Here is a 23,832-nt window from a genome sequence, read left to right as displayed (position 1 = left end):
GTGTTCAAGTCTCTTATCAGTTTTCTGCAGGAAATCAAGGCCAGGACTAACATCAACTAAAGTCTCCAGAAAGAAGATGGGGCCCCACAACAACAACAATTCCATGTGGACAATAATAATATCATTAAGCTGACAAACATCATCTACAGATCAGCCTTGAACTACAAGGTGCTCAGAGAAATTTTGAGAGGGCTAGCTGAGATGATTCAGTCTCAAAGACTACTTGAATAAGGACTTGAGATAAACCCTGAACTTTGGCATTATACATATACTGGATAAAAATGAAGGATATAGTTACCTTTCCTAGAATTTGACAATTAACCTAAAATTTTTCTTTCAGGATAAAGATAACTTTGCCCATACCCAGGAGGAAGCAATTTTAAGAATAGGATGCCCACATTCCCAAAGAGGTGGTATGGGGTGAGTGGTTTTTGGTCTTTTTAGTGGGTTTTGGGTCTGGGATAATTTTCATTGTTTATGAGGGTTGGTTACAAGTTGTTGTCAAGGGTTAAGAAAAAGGCTAAGCAAAGGAGATTAGATTTAATGTTCCTGTTTAAAAAAAAGAAGAAAAGAAAAGAAAATGACAATTACTACTTTTAAATACTTTACATTGGATTGGATTGTTTTATATTGTATACATATTTGAAATTGATATTGTTAGAAAATGATATGTATATTTCTAATTGAACTTATACCGTTCATTTAACAATGTAATGCAATTTTCTGATCCTTGAATGTTATTATTACCAACTATTAGGATATAAAGAAATGAAAGTTAGTAGTTAGACATTACAATAGAATATTGTAGTCATATTAGATATGTTTTAAAAATTGAGCAGATATATTTTAGATAGACAGGTCATCTTCAAACCCTTCAGAGATCTACAGAATATGGCATTTAAAATGTTTTAAGAACTTAGAACATTTTTTTTTTGAGACATGTTGGCTCCTGGCAGTACCAATCTACTTCAGAGAAAATATCGGCATTGAAGAAACTGCAATTGGAGTTAACTTTCATTGTGGCAAAAGTTAGCCACTGGACAACAAAGTATCCTCGAATCAACAGAACAAAATGGACAGACAGAACACGAAACAAAGGACTCCTGATTCTTACCAAAACAAGTGTGGTTATGGCTTTATCAAAAGGCATCTTCTGAGGCCAGGACAATATGGCCCCATCCCTGAAGTGGCCATCGCAATCCGGAAGAGGTACAGTGAGTGCCCTTTTCTTCTAAGGCAGCTGAACAGGCAGTGAGCCGATGGCTTCTGTTGTGCAATGGAACAGCAGCTGAAACAGTTATTCTTGAAGAATAACTAAGCTCATGCCTCTCATGGACAAATTTAGTTATAAAATTATTTTATTCATGTTAATCCACCCTTTTCCCCTCCTCCTTATGGGATAGAAACAGGAAAATCTATAGTATAATGAATATGAAGACAGACATTTATCTTCCTCAAACCAAACATGATTCACTATTGCTTGTCTATCACTGGAAGAAAGGGGACAATATTCAGATGTGGACTGAAGTTTTGGAACTGAAGTTGAAAGAAATCTAAATTTTCAGTGCTCTTGGTGACGGACAATTGAGGGTTTAGCAAAAGAGGAAAAAGGAAGATTGGCTACAGAACACTTATATACTATGGTTGAAGCAAGCATAATTTCATACAGTTTCAAACCCACATCTAAGAATTCCTTAGGCAATTAACAGGATCAATAATTAATATATTTGAAATACATGTAGATCATGTAATGAATCAAGCTAAACTGGTACAATTATTCATGAACTCAAAGAATTACCTGGATCCCTTAGTAGACAATTTGCTGCATGTGTACAGTGCTCATAACTGTTCACACAAAGCTTGGAACTTTCATCTTTCTTGTGCTTGGTTGCTGCCATGCTCTTACACAGGGGTTCTCAACCTGTGGGTCTTGGTCCTTCTGTGAGCATGAACTACTTTTTCACTTGGGTATATCAGATATTCTATATATCAGATAACTGCATTATGATATATAAAAGTAGAAAAATTACACTTAGGAAGTTGCAATGAAATATTTTACGGTTGGGGGGGTCTCCATAGCAGGAAGAACTGAATTGAAGGGTCACTGCTTTAGGAAGATTGGGAACTACTGTGTTAGAGTCTAACCTATAGAGACAGGGCATAAAATCTTTCTCCCATTTCCTCTCACTAAATGTCTTCTTAATTTTGGTTGTGCTATGACCACAGACCATCATTACTGTATTCTTTTCTAATGGGGAATGCTTCACATTCTCTACCACGTGGATGATTACAAGTTAGTGGATTCTTAGTAATGTGTTTCAGGAGCCAACAACTTGTAAACTAATGCTCAAGTACAGAAATGAGAATGAAAACTTTTGTTCACCAGAGAACCAAAAGTGTGTCTGAGAATTGTGCACTCAGGGTTAGAATCTTAAACCCCAGGGAGGTAAAACTTCTGTCCAACCTTGCTCTGATTTTTAGTGGACTCATTTACTTAAAATAAATTTGTAAACAACCATGGGAGTAACATTTGTACAAGAATGTTACAGGCATTGGGAATATCTCCTAATTATACCTTACCTCAGCATTAAATTTTCATGGAGTTAGCCTAAAAGCAAAGATCAAATTAATCTGGATGCCTCTATGAAGTTTAGATTGCCTGGTGTAAGTGTAGAATAGTTACAATATAAAAACATTGAAGTGATGTTTTGCTTTGCCTGTACCTGACCAATCTTGTGTTTAGTGCACTATAGGGCATTGGCTTTCCCTTTCTAGTGCTTACTGCATCTATGGTCACTACCACATGATGTAGTTACATCATTTATTAGAGTGTACTCGAATCAAAGTCACTATGTGATATATTTTTCTGTATATTCTTGTTTATGGCTGCAGTCTTCACAATAGGCAAGTCTGGGTTGTTAGTGTGTATGTTAGTGTGTTTGGTTTTAACTTTATGCATTTCATTTAAAGGTGAGAATTTCTCTCAATTTCCCCTTTCTACCATCTCTGCCATTTTTATCACTGAGGGTATTCTCTGTTAAACACCAAATCTTCAGAAGAGACTTATGCAAGTTTCTTCTTATTTTCATATCTTACCCTTTTGAGATTCCTATTGCCATCATTTCTGATGTGCAATTTGGCTTTGTTTCCTGGGAACTTTTCCTCACTTATTACTCAACATGAGGAGTGGAAGGATTGTAAAGTGAGTAATACATGTTAAACCCTCACCAAATTTCAGGACTTTGGCAATGAGGACATTCCTAGGCACACACAGCAGATACTGAAAATGACTAGTTAAATTATAAAGTCAGAACAGAATATTTGCTGCATATTTTTTGAAAAGTAATTGCTGCTGGATTAAGAATAAGTTTTTCTCAGATTACACGGAGATGTAAGAATCACGATCATAACAAAGAAATTTATGGAACACACAAATTTAAGTAGAATTCACAACTGCTTTGTAGGTTCAAAGATCAAAGCTGAAATCAAGATGTGACAGGGAATGTTTGACAAGGACACCTTAGATATGCAAATTAATGAGAGTTCTTCTCTCTTTTCAGCACTTAAAAAATTGTCATCTTGTGTGATTGATCAAAGTTCTGAACTTGTGCCCTAATGAACAGCAAGAAAGAGATGGTGCTAAGAGAACAACCTTGTCACCCATAACCCTCTGCTTCAAGAACCCAAAAGAGTCCTCTGTGACAACCCATTCACCTGGGACCTTGGTCATTGTCTACACAGTATATTGAACTCAGGGTTGTGTTGGCTGTATTTGAAGAGCTCCTGAAGATGAGCCTCACTCTCCATTTCAAATCCTGTATTTCATCACTGTATTTCTGGCTTATTCTGATCCTGGGTGGGAGGCTCTGTAATGCTCTTCAGCATGGTCACATCCATTGAGAGCTCTTGGTCCTTTGGAAGAAATCTCTCTCCTTTTCTCACCTGCTGTGATGTGGCCTTTTGTTACTCTTATTATCTCTTACACCCATGCTGCACCTCTGTCAGCAGGAACACCATTGTAACTGACTCTTGGGTCAATCCAACCAAGTTCAAGGTGTCTGTGTCAGGGATTTGCATAAGCATCTTTGGAATCTGCCCCTGTAGTACACCAGTGCTGTGTTGTACACAGGGGTCTATGGCTGTGGACTGGGAGAATTATCCAGTGTTGCTAACTGTAAAGAAGGATGTCAGTATGTTCCAAACTAAGGCTGAATAGTCACAAGTTTTCTGTTATTTTTCAGACCTGCTTCTAGTATGGCAATACTACATAGTTGTATTTTTATAGTGACTATATAGAAAACAAGCTACAAACAAAAAGATAGAAAATATCAGTTACAAGGACAGTTATTTTTAAGGAGATATAAAGCCAATGTGGCCAAAGGAGAGAGAAAAGCTGCCAAACCTTGGGTTGAAGTGATAACATTTGTGATCATCTGTGACTATGTAGGATCACTTCTTTCATTGATTCTTTTAAGGAGTGCATAACATCTTTCTCCAGTTATAAGACATTTTGCTGGTTTAGCTACTGTAACTCAGTTCAGAAATACATTGATTTGAACTTCATTTCCTTCTTCAATTAATGAGAACATCAAAATATCCACTAACAGGTACCAGTAATCCATCATTACCGTGTAACTCAGCCCAAATCTGTAATTAAGGAATTTTTTGACCGAGTGGGAATTTTGTTGTCATTATTGAAGGGTTCACAACGCGGTTCCATTTACGGGGCGGACACTTCCGTCCAGCCACTTCCGCATCAAGAGCGTCCCGTAGCTAGGATACCGGTGGGCCCGGAAGTCTCCACCCATCAAGTTCCGGGCCAAGGGGTCTCGAGTGATCAGAGTCCCGTGACGTTGCATGGTGATGCAAGCGCGCGGCACCACCATGTGCCCTACGTACACACGTAGAGTAGTGACGTGACCTGGCCACGCCCCCAGCCGGTTTTAAAAGTCCGGCGCCATATTCCCCACTCCCCTTCTCCACGCACGTGTCTCTCCCACAGGCCTGCGTACTTTCTATCCTTTGTTTCTAATAAACTCTATAAGCGGATTCTGTCGTGTTTCGTGACGTTTCTTGCAGGGTAAGAACACAACGCAGCCAGAAAACTAACAATTATGACAGTTATTATACTGCCCATAAATATATTGCTTTAAGTTGAGGAGGGAAATTGATATTTAATTATATAGCATAGCTTTTATTCTAGTAGGTTCTTGGTTGCATGATCATCTTAAATCACTTGATAGAAATATGGCTTAGTAAATACTAGAGTATGCAATATTTCCTAGGTATGTCAACTCAAACCTGCCTGGATGCCTACTTTGTCTGTGGCTAATTATTGTCTTCTAAAAGCCTACCATTTATGCTTTGCTATGAGTAACAAATTCAGTTTCTACAATAAGAGACTTCTTTTTAAGTCTTAAAATATTTTTATTAGGTATATCCATTTTATATGTGAGTGTTTAGCTTGCCTGTAGGTCTGTTCACATCCTGCGACTTTGGTGCCCAGGGATATGAGAAAAGGTACCAGATGGTCTGGAACTGACATTAATGAGATTTGTGTATCATCATGTGGGTTATGGGAAATGAACCTAGGTCCTCTGCAAGTTCTCAACCACTCAGCTATCTCTCCAGTCACTAGAGATGGTATTTTGTAGAATTCCTTTTCTTTTTCCCTGGAATTTTGTATGTTTAATGTCATGATAGAGAATAATTTTGTCATGATTTTCTATAAACATTCACATTTCTACTGTGTAGATAATAAAAAAACCCATAAGGCAAAATAATACCTGAAAAAAGAATAGATCATTTAAGAAATGGTAATGGAGTGTAGGGCTCTTAAAAATGTTAAGTAACTTGTTCTTATCCTCAGGAAATTATAATTAAATCTTTTGAATTTCAAGTATTAGAAGAAAATGTTGGTTTTATTTCTTGGACAAAATAATATTATTATGGAAACTAAGGAGATGAGTCTTTGAAATTATGACCAATAGAAATTGTACACCACCCCTGAGATGTATATTAAAAGATGATGCTGTTCCATCTAAAACCCAAACAATTAAAACTAAATAAATGCTCCTGAAATCATAAAGTATAGGCAAAAATATCTCCAATAATAAAATGAACAGTTTGCAGTTAAACAGAGGAGTTAAAAAATTATCATTATATTTAGCATGCATAGGAATGTCCACATGTGTAACGTGCATGTGATAACCTATAGTTGACATTGGTAGTTGTTTCTAGTTGCTCTTCCCTTCTTCTTTGAGGCAAGGTTTCTCAGTTGGATCCATACTTGCCAACACTACTATTCTAGCTGCCATTGTTCTTTTAATCAACTGTGTTTTCCTTCTGAGCACTGGAGTTACAGGTGGGCATCTATGTCTACCATTCATTATGGTGCTGAAGATCCAGACTCCCATCCCGACATGTGAACTGCCAGCACTTTGTTGACTGGCAACTCCTTGCCTTGAAAATGTGGTTTTATTTTCAATAGAACCATAACTGTAATCAAAGTGTATTGAACTTTTGTTGTTACACTAGGCAAAAAAGAAATAAACTATTTTATATATTATTATTATTGTCATTATTATAAAAAATGTTATTCCATTTTGACTACCATTAAAGTACAGGGAAAATTCATGTTCATATGTATTGAAGAGAGCAAAAATTGATTGAAAATCTTTAGATAGATTTTAATGTGAACTATTTAAAGTATAATTTATAACTCAACCCCCAAACCAGTACTAACAATGTCCAGATTTTCAAAATAAAAGACTTTTCAGAGCTTAGGCAGATTCCATAACAGTGTTTCATGAGGAGAAGCATCTCAAAGTAAAATAGAGTCACACATTAGGACACCACAGTCTGAGGATTCCTTCCACATTTGAATTTTACAATGTTTCTAATGATTCTGTTATATCAAAGAAGAAATTGCTGTTTGTTATACTAGCCTCTTACTTTATTCCATGAGCAAATCCTTGCAGTTCATACTCCCACTTTTCCAAATCAAAATGGTTAAAGCTGACCCTGGAGAAAAGTAGATGTCCTCATGGCTCTGCATGTTATTTCTCTAACAAGAATGAATGTCTGAAGAAAGAAAGCTTTTATGCAGGAATTTTGATCGTTTTCAATATAAGAGCCATTGATAGCAATTCTCATGAAGATGAAAGGTCATTTTTAATAATGAACAAAGTTTCCAATTCTGGGTAAAGTTCTGTTGTGTCAGGTATTATGCTCACCTACTTTACACAGAAAGGTCAGCTGTCACTAGCAAATGAGAAGGGGAAAACGTTGTTGTGGCATAAACAACACACTCACTGGCAAGTTCTCACTTACCTCACCTTACACCATGGGATTCAGTCCTAGGGACACACTGTATTTGGCATCATTAGGCTGCTTTCCTGAGGGTTAAAAGTGCTTGGGGCGGGCATTACCATAGGTTAGTTAAATAAGGATGAGATTGATAATAAAAGGTGGGATTTAAGTGTGGGTCACAGAATAGACTGCTGCTTTTGAGATGTGAGGAAATAGATTAAGCAGAGAAAAAAACTGGAACAGAGTTAAGCAGCATTCATGTAATACAGAAGGTTGACTGTAAATTAGGAAGCAAATAATTTTAGGAAATGAAAATCCATTAGCAATTATATCTTGTATATTTTTTCCTGAGGATTTTTGGAATAGCATACATGGCTACAGATGATGATAGTTTTGTTTGGGAACAAGACAGCACCCTGAGCAGAGAACTGGTCTCTGTCACCTCTGTCCAGCTGTGCTATGAGAATCTGAATGGATCCTGCATCAGGAACCCTTACTCTCCGGTCCCTCGCCTCATCCTCTATGCAGTCTTTGGCTTTGGGACTGTGCTGGCTGTGTGTGGAAACCTCTTGGTGATTATGTCCATTCTTCATTTCAGACAGCTGCACTCTCCTGCCAACTTTCTGGTGGCATCCCTGGCCTGTGCTGACTTCTTGGTGGGACTGACCGTGATGCCCTTCAGTACAGTGAGGTCTGTGGAGAGCTGCTGGTACTTTGGGGACAGTTACTGTAAAGTTCATTCTTGTTTTGATGGGTCATTCTGTTACTCTTCTATCTTTCACCTGTGTTTCATCTCTGTGGATAGATATATTGCTGTCAGTGACCCCCTGACCTACCCCACCAGGTTCACTGCATCTGTTTCTGGCAAGTGCATCGCCTTCTCCTGGTTCCTGTCCATCATCTACAGCTTTTCCCTCCTTTACACAGGAGCCAATGAAGCTGGACTGGAGGATCTAGTGACTGCCCTCACCTGTGTGGGAGGCTGTCAAGTCCCAATGAATCAAAGCTGGGTCTTCATCAATTTTCTGTTATTTTTCATCCCCACACTTGTCATGATAACTGTCTACACTAAGATTTTCCTCATTGCTAAACAGCAGGCTCAGAGGATTGAGAGAATGAGTGACCAGACGGCCAAGGCTTCAGACAGCTACAAGGACAGGGTGGCCAAGAGGGAGAGGAAAGCAGCCAAAACCCTGGGAATCGCAGTGGCAGCCTTCCTCCTTTCCTGGCTGCCATACTTCATTGACTCCATCATTGATGCCTTCCTGGGCTTCATCACACCCACGTATGTGTATGAAATACTAGTTTGGATTGTCTACTACAACTCAGCCATGAACCCTCTGATTTATGCTTTCTTTTATCCTTGGTTTCGAAAAGCCATCAGACTGATTGTCACTGGCAGAATCCTGAGGGAGAACTCTTCAGCCACCAATTTATTTCTTGAGTAGATTCTCGGTTTAGATGGGGATTGAAAAAGAGTCACAGCAGAACATCACTAGAGAACTGAATGTCACATCTTATCTTGTAGAGTCATGAATTATGCTTCAGCTCCGAATGAAACACTTAAATCCAGCTTCTGCTTTCTTCAAGAAATGTAAAATTAGTTTCTATCTGTAATGGATGATGACCCTGAATCTAACCATTTTCCACTGTGTTTTGCACTGGTTAATGTTGGTTGGTTTTCTGTAGCCCCTTTTCCTGCCTTTCTAAAATTCTAGTTGTTGTCTTTTGTTAAACTTTTTAAGCCTCAATTTTCAATACATAGCCATTAAATCCTTTGGTCGTATTTTTCTAATATCATGTAAATGAAACAAAAAGACCTTTATGGGCTCTCTCTTCCTCAGAGGAGAGGTATGTGTAGATCTCTATTCACTGAGGCCCAGATTTGCACTTTTAAAAATGTGATTTCTATGGTCAGGAAAAATAAACTGAGAAATTGACATATTAACTGAAATCTACTCCATTATTTACAGGGGAAGGAAAAACGCTGTCACAAAGATCACATTTGTTCAGTGGCCTGCTTTCCAGGGAACAAGCACTCAGAAGAGAAGTCACAGTCCAAGGCCTTACAAGTTGTTATTTGTAGAAATGAAGGATTTATAGATGGTTATACTTTTTTCAAGGTGATTTTTAATTAGGTAATTTATAAATTAGCTGGTCCTTCACTTATTTTGTAAAGTTTCTATAGATTTATAGAAGTTTTAAAAAATATACACAAAAGTCAAATTAATAATGTGTTCAGCAGAGGAAAACAGTAAACTAAAAGGCAAAGTGTGCATCACCGTGAATCTTCAAAACACATTTTTATAAGGATCCCCGAATGTATTCCTAAAGCTCTACCCTCCAAAATGTCTGAATTAGTCATAAAAACTATCCTGGATAAAGCCAACTAGATGTTTAACAGATAACTCTCTCAATAGTAAATTAGAGAGCAGTATACAGTAGTGAAATAAACATACTCCATACAGTATTCTAGATTACTTTTGTTCAGATAAGACATTATAAAATTCTAAGCCTTGTGGTTGGAGCAACAGCTCTGCACTTAACAGCACTGGCTGCTCTTTTACAAGATACTCCATGGCATCTCACAGCCCTTTGTAATTCTATTTTCCTTCTATAACTTTGGCTTTTGCAGGCACTGCAGGCGTGTGGTGCACAGATATACATGTAAGCAAAGCACCCACGCATATAATAGAAAAATATAGGAAAAGTCTGAGCCTTCTGTATTTGGTAAAATTATGGATGCATACTGAGATGTTCTTGCTTACTATTATTTTTTCTAATTTTTTTGTTGACATTGCTGTCTTTTATTATCAGATCTATTTTAAAGTGGGAAAACTTTCCTTTAGAGATGATACTAGATCAGATTTTAATTTGAGACAGTTTCTCTATTGGTCAGACTAATGTATATTGGATTGTAAATGCAGGCAATTCCCCTGCCTCTGCTTCCTGAAAATTGTGATTAGAGGCTTAAGCTACCACTCTTGGTAGCCTTATTTCTTATATTAATGTGTTTGAAGAAGTCTGTCTTTGTGATTGGCAGGTGACTAAAGGCTCCTCAGACTCCTTGAAGTCCTCTGCCCATAGCTGTTCAGTGTTGCAGGAACCTTAAAAGTTCTTATTGATAAAATCAAACCCGAGGCCAGTTATTGGGGTGAATACTGGAAGGTCAGAGAGACAAAACAAGCCACAGCTATCTCACCTCACCGGATCCTCAGCTGGTCTTCTCTCCTCAGACTGGAGGCCTCTGAGTCCTCATCCGGAATGGGTCTCAGCTGAATTACTGCTCAAAAGCCTGAATGCTTAACCAGCCAAAATCTTCTAGTTTCTGGTCCTCACGCCTTATATATCTTCCTGCTTTCTACCACCACTCCCTGGGATTAAAGGCTGGCTTTCTGGGATTAAAGGCAGGTGTCACCATGCTTGGCTATTTCCAATGTGGCCTTGAACTCACAGAGATCCAGAGGGATTTCTATCTCTGGAATGCTAGGATTAAAGGTGTGAGTGCCACCATTTTCTAGCCTTTGTATCTAGTGGCTGTCTGTTCTCTGACCCCAGATAAATTTATTAGAGTACACAATATTTTGGGGAACACAATACCACCACAGTTCAGTTCAGATATTAAACATCATCGGTTTCTTTTGACTTCAGCTGTTTCAATAATAGTGGCTTATCCTGCAGCCATTGAACAATGTCCTTTCATCACTTGAGTGACAGCATACATAAACAAAAGCTTTATAGTAATTGATGCTTACTGTAAATGACTACATTCAAAAGCAACTCTAATATTTAGTTCAATACACTCAAAGAAGCAATTCCTTTTTTTAGTAACTCTTTGTGCTATCTAGTTTTTATGTCTAGAGTTATCTACCAGGATGAAACCTCATTTGAGAAAAGGCTTCCACAAGCTCTAGCTGCATGGCATATTTTAATTAGTGATTGATATGTGATGGCCCAGACCATTGTGAGTGGTGCCATCCCTGGGCTGGTGGTCTTGGGTTCTATAAGATAGCAGCCAAAAGACATTTAAGGAATTGCTCAGCATCCTTAATTATCAGGGAGATGCAAATCAAAATGACTCTGAGATACCATCTTACACTTGTCAGAATAGCTAAGATCAAAAGCACTCAAGACAGCTTATGTTGGAGAGGATGTGGAGCAAGGGGAATACTCCTCCATTATTGGTGGGTGTGCAAACTGGTACAGCCACTTTGGAAATCAGTATGGTGGTTTCTCAGAAAATTGGGAATCAATCTACCTCAAGACCCAGCTATACCACTCTTGGGCATATACCCAAGGAATACTCAATCATACCACAAGGGCACATGCTCAACTATGTTCATATCAGCATTATTCATAATAGGCAGAACCTGGAAACAACCTAGATGCCCCTCAACTGAAGAATGGATTAAGAAAATGTGGTACATATACACAATGGAGTACTACTCAGCAGAGAAAAACAATCAATGACATCATGAAATTTTCAGGCAAATGGATGGAACTAGAAAATATCATCCTGAGTAAAGTAACCCAGACTCAGAAAGACAAACATGGTATGTACCCACTCATAAGTGGATACTAGATATAAAGCAAAGGGTAATCAGGCAACAATCCACAACTCCAGACAAACTAACAGGGAAGACCCAAGGAAGGATGCGTGGACTGCCCTGGGAAGGGAAATAGATAAGATCTCCATGAATAAACTGAGGATGTGGGGTGGGCAATAAAGGGTAGGAGATAGGGGATGAGAACATAAGGGAATGGGATGGTTGAGCTGGAACAGGGAGGGAGGAGGAATGCAATGAAACAGATACCATGATGGAGAGAGACATCATGGGGTTAGAGAGAATCCAGGTACTGGGGAAGTTGCAAGGAGTCCCTAAGGACGACCCCAGCCTGAGCTACTGGCAATAGTGGAGAGGATGCCTGAACTGAACTGGCTTGCCCCAGAGATCAGACCAGTGAATACACTGTCATCACAGAGCTTTTCTCCAGTGACTGATGGAGGCAGATACAGAGATCCACAGCCAATCACTAGACAGAGCTCTAGTAGTCCAGTCAAGGAGAGAGGAGGGACTCTGTGAGCAGGTGCATCAGGATCATGATGGGGAAACATGTAGGGTCCACAAAAAGAAACTAGAGGAAACTCATGAAAGTTGCATCAATGGCTGTGGAGCCTACCTAGAACTAGACTGGGCTCTCTGTATGGCGAGACAGTTGTGTAGCTTGATCTGCTTGGGAGTCCCCCTGACAGTGGAATCGGAATCCATCTCTGGTTCATGAGCAGGCTTTGTGGAACCCACTACCTATGATGGGGTACCTCGTGCAGCCTTGAGGCATGGGGAAGGTCTTGGACTTGCTTCTGCTGAATGTGGCTCCCCATGGGAGGACTTGTCTTCTTGTGGGTGGGAGTGGGCAGTGGGTTGGAAGGGGGAGGCTGCAGAGGCGGGAAGAGGCAAGAGGAGGATCTTTGATTCATGTGTAAAATGAATGAAAAAATTTTCTTGCTAGTAAAAAAAAGAGAAAAAAGATAGCAGTCTGAGCAAGCTATGTTGAACTAGACAGTAAGTAGCACTCCTTCATGGTTTCTGCATCCGATGCTGCCTCCAGGTTCCTGGCCTGTTTGAATCCATGCCCTCAGTGATGGGTTGTTACCTGGTGGTGTAATATAGGCTCAAATAAACCATTTCCTCCAAATTTTCTTTGGTCATGGTATTTTGTCATAGCAGTGGGGATCTCTGCAGGTGTCATAGCAGGCAGGAAAATGAAAAGGTGAGAAAAAAAACTCCGTTCAGACTGACTTTGTCAAACTTCAAAATCTTTATCAAACTTGGATAAAACTTCAAGTAGTCTAATGCAAAGTGGTTTATTGTAAGCATATTTAAACACAATAGTATTTGGAAATAATTTTCTAGGCAACTATCATTCCAATTGCAAGCACACAATAAAGCTTAAGATGGGACTACAAACTCCATGTGACCATGTAGGTTTATTTTGTGGCTAAAAGACCTAGAATCCAGTGTGGTTTCTAAACAAGGTAGCCAGAGAACCCAGTAGCAGACACACTGATCTGGAATTGGGAGCATGCAACAGGGAGGGAACTTAACCCTTCTGAAGCTGGCATGTGAATTTATGAGATGTTTATTCTGTGCTGTGGACCACTTTAATCACAAGAGTTCAATTCTTCTTCAGCACAATCTGGTAGAACTACTGAGACTGTGCCTTGGTTATTGAGTGCACTTAGGTCAGAAGAGGTGAAGTCTCAGGGCTGTTGTCATCAGTCAGATGTGAACATGCCCCCACCCATGACTCAGTAAGTGCTGCTGCTCCTAATGTGCCTCAATGCCATCATGAAGTAGAACTCAGCCAAGGTGGTTAGAGCTTGAATTATGGAACACATAAATTTCACATAATTATTTCAGGGGAAAAATCTGATTTTCATCAAGAAAATTCTAATTAAAGGTTGATATTATATGTGTACACGTGTTTTTATGAATATATGGGTATATGTATTTGTATATGTTCATATGTGTGTATTTATATGTGTGCGTGATATATGTGTTTCTGTGTGTGTATGCATGTGCTGTTTTGTCTTTTCCACCAATTTGACCACCTCTTTTTTTTTTTTAAAAAAAAAATGTATTCATTTAATATCCTGACCACAGTTTCCCCTTCCTCCTCTCTTCCAGTTTTTCCTTCCCATCCTCCCCTTTTCACCCCAGCCCCAATCAACGTCTATTGTTTGTGTTCAGAAAAGGGCAGTCCTCCCTTGGGCATAAACAAAGCATGACCTATCAGGTTGAAGTAGGACCTCAGATTTAAGTCTGGGGAAGTCAAACCAGTATGAGGAATAGGTTCCCTAAAGCCAGCCAAAATGTTAGGGATAGCCCCTGTTCCCACTGCTAGGGGTTTCACAAGTAGACCAACTAGGCCACTGTCACTCAAATATAGACAGTCTATGTTGGTCCCATGCAGGTTCCCTGGTTGTCAGTTCACAGACTCTGTGAGCTCCTAAAAGCCCAGATTAGTTGTTTCTGTGAGTTCCCTTGTGATGACCTGACCCCCATGGCTAGTAGAACCTTCCCCTCTCTCTTCATCAGGATTCCCCCTGCTCAGTCCACCTCCACTTTTTCCTTTCAGATCTATGTATTAGGTCATTTCAGTGAGAATTTAGGAATAATGCAAGTAAAACTTTATATTCAGTTGGTGTGATGTTAAGTAGTGTATAACGATTTAACCATTTGATTATTAGAATGTGGAATTGCACTAGAAAATATCAGGTCTTAGAGTCAAATGTGATCTGACTCCTTCCTCCATACTTTTAATGCTGCCACATGGTCAAGAGCTGATGTCATCTCAAGGACTTGCTCCACTCTCAGAATAACAGATTCTGGTTGGTCACTGCCTGTCTTGCTTTGGTGGTTTTGGAATATGAATTCAGGAATCAAGTGAGTTCACCCTGTTGAACATTTTCCCTACAATGAACTTAAATTTTGATAATGTAACCCCAAATATAGAAATTTAAGATGCTTCCAAAATTATTAAAGCATCATTGTTATTTATGTTCAATAACTAAATGATATATGTCAAAACAAGTGATGGTATACCATGGAATACTGAAATTATTCAGAAAAGGAACAAGGAACAGAGTTTGGCCACCAAATTCTTCCTTACCTCTTCTTGTACCATGAAATCTGGCCAGTCAAGTGTATCTCTAGTTTCATTTTATTCTACATTTGGTCTACCCCAAACACAGAATGGATTTATCATTCTCTCTCTGTGCTGTTTACTATCCCTCCATCAATTCACCATGGTTGATAAATCCACTAGCTAGATTCCACAGCCTGTTACTTACTTCATGAATTTAAAAGTTTATTCAAAGTATAATTTAAATTAAAACTTCAATGTTATGTACAATTTAAAGCACCATCTTTCCTGCCCATGCTGTCCAGTTCCAGACCATTGAATGATATCTCTTACTTTTCAGTCTCTCTATTCCCTCTTTATAAACCCACTCAATCACTGTCCAGAATCAAGAAAGATGAATCCAAGAGAATATTGATACCAGGAAAATAATATTCCCTATGTGTAGTAGTTATGAAGCATTGATGGAGAAGGCCCACGAGGTGGTCACCAAACAAATATAAGCTCTGTGATATGATACACCTGGATTACATTGCGAGAGACTCCTTCCCTACCAACACATGTGGGTGTGATTTTTTTTCAGTGGATCTCTCCCAATACCTGCTGGAAATCTGTCCATGATAGGAGACTTTATGGGCTTTTCACAAGGTCATGTTGCTTAAGGAGTATGATTTTGAAGAAGGTACTATGGTGGTATTTTATTTGTACTGAAATGTGATTTTATTTGTATGTTAACATTATCTCAGGTGAAACAGAGTGCAAGATGGCTTGAATGTATAGGTCTAGAAGGACAGAGAGGAAAATTAAAACCTTATGTGGCTAACATAGCTATGAACTTGTGGAGTCGAGACTTGTTGCAACAATGGAATACTCAGATTAACATCCTTCCAATCTTAGAAACAAATCATAAACTAGCACATGATTTTGAGAGAAATATTAGAAGGCATTATTCTGAGTGGTCACCAGCCATCCATATTATACAAGAACAGGGCACAACAACTGATGATCTCCCAAAGACACCAACAGCTCTACCTTTAAAATGGTTAACAGACAAGCCTGTATGGATCCAGCAATGGCCTTTAACAACAGAGAAACTCCAGGCTTTAGAAGAGCTGGTAGAAGAACAATTAAATGCTCAGCATATTGAAGAATCAACCAGCCCTTGGAATTCTCCTGTATTTGTTATTAAAAAGAAATCTGAGCCGGGCGTGGTGGCGTATGCCTTTAATCCAGCACTCGGAGGCAGAGCCAGGCGGATCTCTGTGAGTTCGAGGCCAGCCTGGGCTACCAAGTGAGCTCCAGGAAAGGCGCAAAGCTACACAGAGAAACCCTGTCTCGAAAAAAAAAAAAAAAAAAAAAAAAAAAAAAAAAAAAAAAAAATCTGGTAAATGGAGAATGGTAACAGACCTTAGAGCAATTAACAAAGTAATTCAGCCAATGGGCTCTCTACAATCTGGAATTCCTTTGCCTACTCTGTTACCAAAAGGATGGCCTCTCATAGTTATTGATTTAAAAGACTGTTTCTTTTCAATACCCTTACAAGAAAAAACAGAGAAAGATTTGCTTGCACAGTGCCTACTTATAATAATTTTCAACCGGTTAAAAGATTTCAATGGAGGGTCCTCCCACAAGGAATGTTGAATAGTCCAACTCTGTGCCAATATTTTGTACAACAGCCATTGGAAGTGATAGGTAAAAAATTTCCTAAATCTATAATTTATCATTATATGGATATTTTACTAGCTGACTCAAATGCAGATACTTTAGAAAGAATGTTTGAAGAAGTAAAGAAAATTTTGCCTTGCTAGGGATTACAAATTGCTCCTGAAAAGATACAAAGAGGAGATTCTATTAATTATTTAGGATATAAAATAGAGCTACAAAAATTTATACCCCAAAAGGTGCAAATTAGGAGAGATAGACTACAGACTCTTAATGACTTTCAAAGATTATTTGGAGATATTTCTCATCTACGAACTGTTGTTGGGGTAAAAAAATGATGAACTGAATAATTTGTTCAAAACCTTAGAAGGTGACAAGGACTTAAATAGTCCAAGGGAATTATCACCTGAAGCTGAAAAAGAATTGGCCTTGGTAGAAAAGAGAGTACATGAAGGGCACGTGGATCGTATTGATCCAAAGCTGGATTGCATTTTGGTTATTTTACGTTCTAGGCATTCTCCTACTGGAATATTAATGCAGAGGGAAGATATTATATTGGAATGGATATTTTAACCAAATAAACCAAATAAAAAATTAAAAACTTATGTGGAAAAAATCTCTGACTTGATTTGGAAAGGAAAATTGAAACTTCGTCAATTAGCAGGAATAGACCCAGCAGAAATTGTCGTGCCTTTAACTAAGGAGGACATTGAAAAATTATGGACAGAAAGTGAACCTTGGCAAAGAGCTTGCACTTGCAGTAAATTTTTGGGAGAAATTAACAGCAAATAATCCAAAAGTGATAGAATTGATCGTTTTTTTTGTTTGTTTGTTTGTTTTTCGAGACAGGGTTTCTCTATGTAGCTTTGTGCCTTTCCTGGGACTCACTTGGTAGCCCAGGCTGGCCTCGAACTCACAGAGATCCACCTGCCTCTGCCTCCCGAGTGCTGGGATTAAAGGTGTGTGCCACCACTGCCCGGCTTTAGAATTGATCTTATAAAGAGAGCTGATTGGATCTTGCCTCAAATTGTATGGGAAAAACCCATATCTGGAGTTTGTACATTTTATACAGATGCCAACAAACAAGGAAAGGCAGGTTACAAATCAGAAAATTTAAGTAAAGTGGTTCAAAGTCCTTATAATTCAGTTCAAAAATCAGAATTGTATGCTATTCTGTTGGTATTAATGGATTTTTCAGAACCTCTCAACATAGTAACTGACTCTCAGTATGCTGAAAGAGTAGTATTACATATTGAGACTGCAGAATTTATCCCTGATGCTTCAGAATTAACTTCACTATTTATTCAATTACAAGATACAATCAGGAAAATGAATCATCCTTTATATATAACTCACATTCGATCCCATACTGGTCTGCCAGGCCCTCTAGCACAAGGCAATGATGAGATTGATAAATTATTGATAAGAAATGTGCTGGAGGCCTCAGAATTTCATAAAAAATCATCATGTCAATAGTAAAGGTTTAAAAAAGGATTTTTCCATAACCTGGCAACAAGCCAAAGAAATAGTAAAGAAATGTCCTACTTGTTCCTTCTACAATCAAACGCCATAACCCTTTGGGATGTAACCCAAAGGGTACTCAGAGGAATGAAATCTGGCAGATGGATGTGTTTCACATTGCAGAATTTGGAAAATTGAAATATGTACATCATACCATTAATACTTATTCAGGATTTCAATGAGCAACTGCTTTGAGTTCTGAAAAATCTGATTCTGTAATCACTCATTTGCTAGAAGTTATGCCATCATGTGTATACCTGCACAAATCAAAACTGACAATGCTCCATCATATGTCTCTGTTAAAATGAAATAGTTTTTTGCTTATTACAATATAAAGCATATTACAGGCATACCACATAATCCTATAGGTCAAGCAGTTATAGAAAGATCAAACAGAACTCTAAAGGATATGCTAAATAAACAGAAAAGGGTAACAAAACCCCCAGAAATAGACTGCATAATGCTCTATTAACTTTGAATTTTCTCAGTGCCAATGAGAAAGGAACAACAGCTGCAGAGAGACACTGGATAATAGAAAAAAACTACAGAATTATATAACCTATATACTTTAAGGATTTGCTGACCTCAGAATGGAAACCAGGGTATGTGTTACGTTGGGGATGAGGTTTTGCTTTTGTTTCTACAGGAGAAGATAAGCTGTGGGTACCATCAAAATTGATAAAGGTTCGATTTGAACAAGAGAGACCTCTTAAGAGGAGGTGATAGTTCATCAACCAGCATGAACATCCAATTTAAACTAACTTGTACCAGTAACACATACCTTTTGGCAAGATAATAACTTGCCAAAAAGGATCATCCCAAAAATTAGTTTTGAGGAAAGGTTTTTGTTTTTGTCTTTTAGGAGAATGAAGGTTAAGGAATCTGAAGAACACAGGACAAATGAGACAACTTAAGAATAGGGAAAAATCAAACCCTGTCTCGAAAAAAAAAAAAAAAAAAAAAAAATAGGGAAAAATCATCTATCCCAGGAAACAGAGTGAAATGGCGTATGGGTATATCATCTAAAATTTTTTTTATAAATCTTCCTAAATGTTTGTTTCTGCTCTTCTCTAAAGAAATTTAACACTATTGATCTTCTAATAGTCCCAGTTCAATTAAAATTTAAAGCTGACTTTGGAGTTGGAGAATGGCTCTCTTCTTTAAACTCAAGCATGTTGTTAAAAGGAAAATGCAAACTCCCTGTATCATGCCAGAAGAAAAGAGCCATCTTCTGCTATGGGACAGGAGAAAAGCCAAATTAATTGAGGGACTATTCTATTACTAATCTCAACTCTTTGATTCTATTCTGATTCTTTAAACTTTTCTTAAAGTATAAATTTTATATCAAAATTTACAAGATTAATATCTATATCTATATATACACATTTTAAACTTCATTAAGATATGAATGGTCATATAGAGTACTAACTAATTCTAGAAAAAAGGCTTCAATTAGCTGCATATATATGTCTTTGTGTTCAAGTCTCTTATCAGTTTTCTGCAGGAAATCAAGGCCAGGACTAACATCAACTGAAGTCTCCAGAAAGAAGATGGGGCCCACAACAACAACAATTCCACGTGGACAATAATAATATCATTAAGTTGACAAACATCATCTACAGATCAGCCTTGAACTACAAGGTGCTCAGAGAAATTTTGAGAGGGCTAGCTGAGATGATTCAGTCTCAAAGACTACTTGAATAAGGACTTGAGATAAACCCTGAACTTTGGCATTATACATATACTGGATAATAATGAAGGATATAGTTACCTTTCCTAGAATTTGACAATTAACCTAAAATTTTTCTTTCAGGATAAAGATAACTTTGCCCATACCCAGGAGGAAGCAATTTTAAGAATAGGATGCCCACATTCCCAAAGAGGTGGTATGGGGTGAGTGGTTTTTGGTCTTTTTAGTGGGTTTTGGGTCTGGGATAATTTTCATTGTTTAGGGGGGTTGGTTACAAGTTGTTGTCAAGGGTTAAGAAAAAGGCTAAGCAAAGGAGATTAGATTTAATGTTCCTGTTTAAAAAAAAAGAAGAAAAGAAAAGAAAATGGCAATTACTACTTTTAAATACTTTACATTGGATTGGATTGTTTTATATTGTGTACAAATTTGAAATTGATATTGTTAGAAAATGCTATATGTACATTTCTAATTGAACTTATACGGTTCATTTAACAATGTAATGCAATTTTCTGATCCTTGAATGTTATTATTACCAACTATTAGGATATAAAGAAATGAAAGTTAGTAGTTAGACATTACAATAGAATATTGTAGTCATATTAGATATGTTTTAAAAATTGAGCAGATATATTTTAGATAGACAGGTCATCTTCAAACCCTTCAGAGATCTACAGAATATGGCATTTAAAATGTTTTAAGAACTTAGAACATTTTTCTTTTTTGAGACATGTTGGCTCCTGGCAGTACCAATCTACTTCAGAGAAAATATGGGCATTGAAGAAACTGCAATTGGAGTTAACTTTCATTGTGGCAAAAGTTAGCCACTGGACAACAAAGTATCCTCGAATCAACAGAACAAAATGGACAGATAGAACACGAAACAAAGGACTCCTGATTCTTACCAAAACAAGTGTGGTTATGGCTTTATCAAAAGGCATCTTCTGAGGCCAGGACAATATGGCCCCATCCCTGAAGTGGACATCGCAATCCGGAAAAGGTACAGTGAGTGCCCTTTTCTTCTAAGGCAGCTGAACAGGCAGTGAGCCGATGGCTTCTGTTGTGCAATGGAACAGCAGCTGAAACAGTTATTCTTGAAGAGTAACTAAGCTCATGCCTCTCATGGACAAATTTAGTTATAAAATTATTTTATTCATGTTAATCCACCCTTTTCCCCTCCTCCTTATGGGATAGAAACAGGAAAATCTATAGTATAATGAATATGAAGAAAGACATTTATCTTCCTCAAATCAAACATGATTCACTATTGCTTGTCTATCACTGGAAGAAAGGGGACAATATTCAGATGTGGACTGAAGTTTTGGAACTGAAGTTGAAAGAAATCTAAATTTTCAGTGCTCTTGGTGACTGACAATTGAGGGTTTAGCAAAAGAGAAAAAAGAATGATTGGCTACAGAACACTTATATACTATGGTTGAAGCAAGCATAATTTCATACAGTTTCAAACCCACATCTAAGAATTCCTTAGGCAATTAACAGGATCAATAATTAATATATTTGAAATACATGTAGATCATGTAATGAATCAAGCTAAACTGGTACAATTATTCATGAACTCAAAGAATTACCTGGATCCCTTAGTAGACAATTTGCTGCAAGTGTTCAGTGCTCATAACTGTTCACAAAAAGCTTGGAACTTTCATCTTTCTTGTGCTTGGTTGCTGCCATGCTCTTATACAGGGGTTCTCAACCTGTGGGTCTTGATCCTTCTGTGAGCATGAACTACTTTTTCACTTGGGTATATCAGATATTCTATATATCAGATAACTGCATTATGATTTATAAAAGTAGAAAAATTACACTTAGGAAGTAGCAATGAAATATTTTATGGTTGGGCAAGTCTCCATAGCAGGAAGAACTGAATTGAAGGGTCACTGCTTTAGGAAGATTGGGAACCACTGTGTTAGAGTCTAACCTATAGAGACAGGGCATAAAATCTTTCTCCCATTTCCTCTCACTAAATGTCTTCTTAATTTTGGTTGTGCTATGACCACAGACCATCATTACTGTATTCTTTTCTAATGGGGAATGCTTCACATTCTCTACCACGTGGATGATTACAAGTTAGTGGATTCTTAGTAATGTGTTTCAGGAGCCAACAACTTGTAAACTAATGCTCAAGTACAGAAATGAGAATGAAAACTTTTGTTCACCAAAGAACCAAAAGTGTGTCTGAGAATTGTGCTCTCAGGGTTAGAATCTTAAACCCCAGGGAAGTAAAACTTCTGTCCAACCTTGCTCTGATTTTTAGTGGACTCATTTACTTAAAATAAATTTGTAAACAACCATGGGAGTAACATTTGTGCAAGAATGTTACAGGCATTGGGAATATCTCCTAATTATATCTTACCCCAGCATTAAATTTTCATGGAGTTAGCCTAAAAGCAAAGATCAAATTAATCTGGATGCCTCTATGGAGTTTAGATTGCCTGGTGTAAGTGTAGAATAGTTACAATATAAAAACATTGAAGTGATGTTTTGCTTTACCTGTACCTGACCAATCTTGTGTTTAGTGCACTATAGGGCATTGGCTTTCCCTTTCTAGTGCTTACTGCATCTATGGTCACTACCACATGATGTAGTTACATCATGTATTAGAGTGTACTCGAATCAAAGTCACTATGTGATATATTTTTCTGTATATTCTTGTTTATGGCTGCAGTCTTCACAATAGGCAAGTCTGGGTTATTTGTTAGTGTGTATGTTAGTGTGTTTTGTTTTAACTTTATGCATTTCATTTAAAGGTGAGAATTTCTCTCAATTTCCCTTTCTACCATCTCTGCCATTTTTATCACTGAGGGTATTCTCTGTTAAACACCAAATCTTCAGAAGAGACTTATGCAAGTTTCTTCTCATTGTTCATATCTCACCCTTTTGAGATTCCTATTGCCATCATTTCTGATGTGCAATTTGGCTTTGTTTCCTGGGAACTTTTCCTCACTTATTACTCAACATCAGGAGTGGAAGTATTGTAAAGTGAGTAATACATGTTAAACCCTCACCAAATTTCAGGACTTTGGCAATGAGGACATTCCTAGGCACACACAGCAGATACTGAAAATGACTGGTTAAATTATAAAGTCACAGCAGAACATTCGCTGCATATTTTTTGAAGAGTAATTGCTGCTGGATTAAGAATAAGTTTTTCTCAGATTACACGGAAATGTAAGAATCATGATCATAACAAAGAAATTTATGGAACATACAAATTTAAGTAGAATTCACAACTGCTTTGTAAGTTCAAAGATCAAAGCTGAAATCAAGATGTGACAGGGAATGTTTGACAAGGACACCTTAGATATGCAAATTAATGAGAGTTCTTCTCTCTTTTCAGCACTTAAAAAAATGTCATCTTGTGTGATTGATCAAAGTTCTGAACTTGTTCCCGGATGAACAGCAAGAAAGAGATGGTGCTAAGAGAAGAACCTTGTTACCCATAACCCTCTGCTTCAAGAACCCAAAAGAGTCCTCTGTGATAACCCATTCACCTGGGACCTTGGTCATTGTCTACACAGTATATTGAACTCAGGGTTGTGTTGGCTGTATTTGAAGAGCTCCTGAAGATGAGCCTCACTCTCCATTTCAAATCCTGTATTTCATCACTGTATTTCTGGTTTATTCTGATTCTGGGTGGGAGGCCCTGTAATTCTCTTCAGCATGGTCACATCCATCGAGAGCTCTTGGTCCTTTGGAAGAAATCTCTCTCCTTTTCTCACCTGCTGTAATGTGGCCTTTTGTTACTCTTATCTCTAACATCCATGCTGCACCTCTGTCAGCAGGAACACCATTTTAACTGACTCTTGGGTCAATCCAACCAAGTTCAAGGTGTCTGTGTCAGGGATTTGCATAAGCATCTTTGGATTCTGCCCCTGTTGTACACCAGTGCTGTGTTGTACACAGGGGTCTATGGCTGTGGGCTGGGAGAATTATCCAGTGTTGCTAACTGTAAAGAAGGATGTCAGTATGTTCCAAACTAAGGCTGAATA

General features: G+C 37.9%; 1 protein-coding gene across 1 annotated transcript; it reads left to right on the top strand.

Moving 5' to 3' along the window:
- Positions 1-7,682: 7,682 nt before the first annotated feature.
- Positions 7,683-8,759, top strand: LOC114698602 (trace amine-associated receptor 7c). Its single transcript, XM_028877342.1, has one exon. It carries the CDS (start codon positions 7,683-7,685, stop codon positions 8,757-8,759), a length of 1,077 nt encoding a protein of 358 aa, XP_028733175.1.
- The last annotated feature ends 15,073 nt before the right edge of the window (positions 8,760-23,832 follow it).

This window comes from Peromyscus leucopus, chromosome 8a (assembly GCF_004664715.2).
Source record: "Peromyscus leucopus breed LL Stock chromosome 8a, UCI_PerLeu_2.1, whole genome shotgun sequence".
Lineage (NCBI taxonomy): Eukaryota > Metazoa > Chordata > Mammalia > Rodentia > Cricetidae > Peromyscus > Peromyscus leucopus.
This window is presented reverse-complemented; position numbering and strand designations above follow the sequence as displayed.

Bases quoted from the DNA above. Each gene is read 5' to 3' on its own strand.
- LOC114698602 (XM_028877342.1), top strand. From the start codon at position 7,683: ATGGCTACAGATGATGATAGTTTTGTTTGGGAACAAGACAGCACCCTG.